We start from the raw sequence: 2,515 nt of genomic DNA, 5'->3' as shown, positions 1-2,515 counted from the left end.
CCACACACTGTGGCCTGCTGGTGTGTGAGGGGCCACCAGGGCTGTCACACCCACCATGGCTGTGTCCAGTCTGTGAGGGGACACCAGGGCTGTCACCACACACTGTGGCCTGCTGGTCTGTGAGGGGACATAGGGGCTGTCACACCCACCATGGCTGTGTCCAGTCTGTGAGGGGACAGTAGCTCAGCACTGGAGCCATTTCTGGAAACCTTTGAAGAGTTTCACTCACCGGCTGCCGCCGACCCAGTTCATTTTCTGCTGCTGAGGAAGGAGGGCAGGCTGCCAGGTGTGGTGCTGGGGATGGAGAGGGGAGCAGCGGCCACCACTAGGATGGTTTGGTGCCTCCTGGTAAGGCCACAGGGCCCTCCCGCAGGGCCTCCTCCTCCCTGGGAGATCCAGGGCAGCTGCTGCCCGCACCCCCGGGCTGCCCAGTGCCCACAGAGGAGGAGGGGAAGGTGGTACAAGGACAAACAGCAAAAGGATGCGGACACAGAAAGCCAAGGCGGGCAGGCTGATGGGGAGGAGGCAATGCTCTGGTTGCTGCCCTTGGCATTTCCACACAGGCTCTGCCAGAAGCCATGGCCCATTAGTAAGGGAATCACAAGCCTCTTGCTCTCCCAAGTGAATCAAATTTACAGTGGAGTGGGTTACATAGCTGCTGATGTTTTGTTCTTCAGGCCCAGATCGTCACTGCTGCAATGACCATAATTTTTAAGAACAAAAGAGGAACCACCTTCCTCCCCATCCTGCTCTTCCTCAGGTGTTTTAGGAACCATGGGGGAATCAATGAGCATTTTCTACTAGTAGGCATCATCATCTTTGGAGCTGCCTGTTGAGCTTTTGCATGTAAATAGGGACAGGGGTCCCTGAGGAGGGACAGAGCTGTGGGTGCTCCTGGGGGATCTCAGCAGCAACACAGCTCCCCTTGCTCCCTTCCCTGTGACTCAAGCCTTTGCTTCAGCAAATGAAGGCACCTGTTTACAAAACAGTCATTAAAATTCTATATGAATCTTTTCCTGTGGTGTTTCTTTCTTTGAGTTATCTTTAGCCTAACACTTTTCAAGGTATTAATGAGTGATTGCCATTAGTATAAAGTGAAGAGTGCTCAGAATACATATTAGGAGCCTAATAATGAAAATGACACACTTTTTTTTCTTTCTAATACTTCTAATTTTGCTATGAAGTTTGTAGAACACACAGGTGAAAGATTATAAAAGTGAAAAGACCTGCTTCTCTAAAAAATCAACTATTAAATTGAATAAACTTACTGGAGAACATGTTTTATCATTCAGATATCTCCAGTATTTCTGATTAGTATGCATAATTGTTTCTTGTAACAACACTAGATTAAAATCTTCATAGTAGAATATATCTGTATTTTAAGTGCATGTGCCTTTACAGTTAATATGACAGACTGAAAGATTATTTAACTCGTTTCATCACTGGAAAGAATCCTTTTTATTATGTTTGCATTTCCATCTAGTGTAAATGTTTAACTTGTTAATATTATGTCTAACAGCTAGTTTCAGGCATGACATAATCAAATTCCTTTCACTTATGTTTTTGTAAGTTGGTATTTTCTGTACCACCCTTAGTCTTACTCTCCCATGGAATTATTTGGATTCAAAGGAAAAGACTGCACTTCTGATTTATTGAATCTGGTAGTTAGCAGTAGTTTGTAGAATCCAGGAAAGGTGATGTAGCAGCTTCAATTAATAATTTTTCAAAATAAGGAATTTTTCCCTCCTCAAATTATTTTCTGCAGATAAAGCTAAACACCTTTTGAAGAGTTGTAAAATTAAGAATCAGTTCTTTCTTTGATGAAGACAAAATAAACAATGAAATAAGACCTAAGGTGCATGACTCGAGACTTCCAGTGTCTAAATATTGCACCTTGACTGTCAGCATTTGAAAACTCTGAAATAATTTATTTGAATTTTCGAGTGTTGCCGTACTTTCAAAGAAGTGCAGGACATTATTATTAATTTTTAAAAGGTCTTGAGAATTAGTTTCTTGGAGCTTAGTGTCTTCTCTGGGAAGTGAACAAGGAGACTTTCTCCATGTGTCAAAACCTGAAGTTTAAAGAAGAAAAAAGCCTTGAAAATTTTCCTTTTTTTTTTTTGTAGCTTTTTAACCGACACTCTTCAGAATAACTCCATCTCATGTTCCTTTGTTAAGAAAGTGTTATACAGGGTCTTCTTCGGAACAGCTTTCCAACCTTCATCACTTGAGTCTCCCCCTCAGACACACTTCCTCATTATCAGATCAGCTTTAGATGTAAGTGACGTAGCAAAGCAGTCTAAAGCAATGTATTATCTATCTGAACTAGGACTGCATTTCTCCAGGAAGGCTGGTGTTGAAATGACTGCACAATTTAATGGAATCCAGACTTGAGTAGGTCCTCACAGAAGCCCTGTATAATCAAATAAGAGAGAGGAGGGTCTTCTAGTTGGTTACTCAGAGCACCTGAGTTAGGTTCCTACTCTATGTCTCAACGTCCAGAGAAGTGGCAGCT

The 2,515-nt window shown here is 42.8% G+C and overlaps 1 protein-coding gene across 1 annotated transcript in view; it reads right to left on the bottom strand.

Moving 5' to 3' along the window:
* Nucleotides 1-252, bottom strand: part of LOC103775795 (chromosome unknown open reading frame, human C12orf40) — a gene marked incomplete at its 3' end in the record, with an annotated part of 18,160 nt that extends 17,908 nt beyond the window's left edge. The window contains exon 1 of the mRNA XM_008943267.1: nt 230-252. Coding sequence (XP_008941515.1) covers nt 230-252 — 23 coding nt within the window. The remainder of the gene's footprint in view (nt 1-229) is intronic.
* Nucleotides 253-2,515: the final 2,263 nt, after the last annotated feature.

This window comes from Merops nubicus, unplaced genomic scaffold (assembly GCF_000691845.1).
Source record: "Merops nubicus isolate BGI_N331 unplaced genomic scaffold, ASM69184v1 scaffold45776, whole genome shotgun sequence".
Taxonomy (NCBI): domain Eukaryota; kingdom Metazoa; phylum Chordata; class Aves; order Coraciiformes; family Meropidae; genus Merops; species Merops nubicus.
The sequence above is the reverse complement of the archived record's forward strand: the minus strand, read 5'-3'. Positions and strand labels throughout refer to the sequence as shown.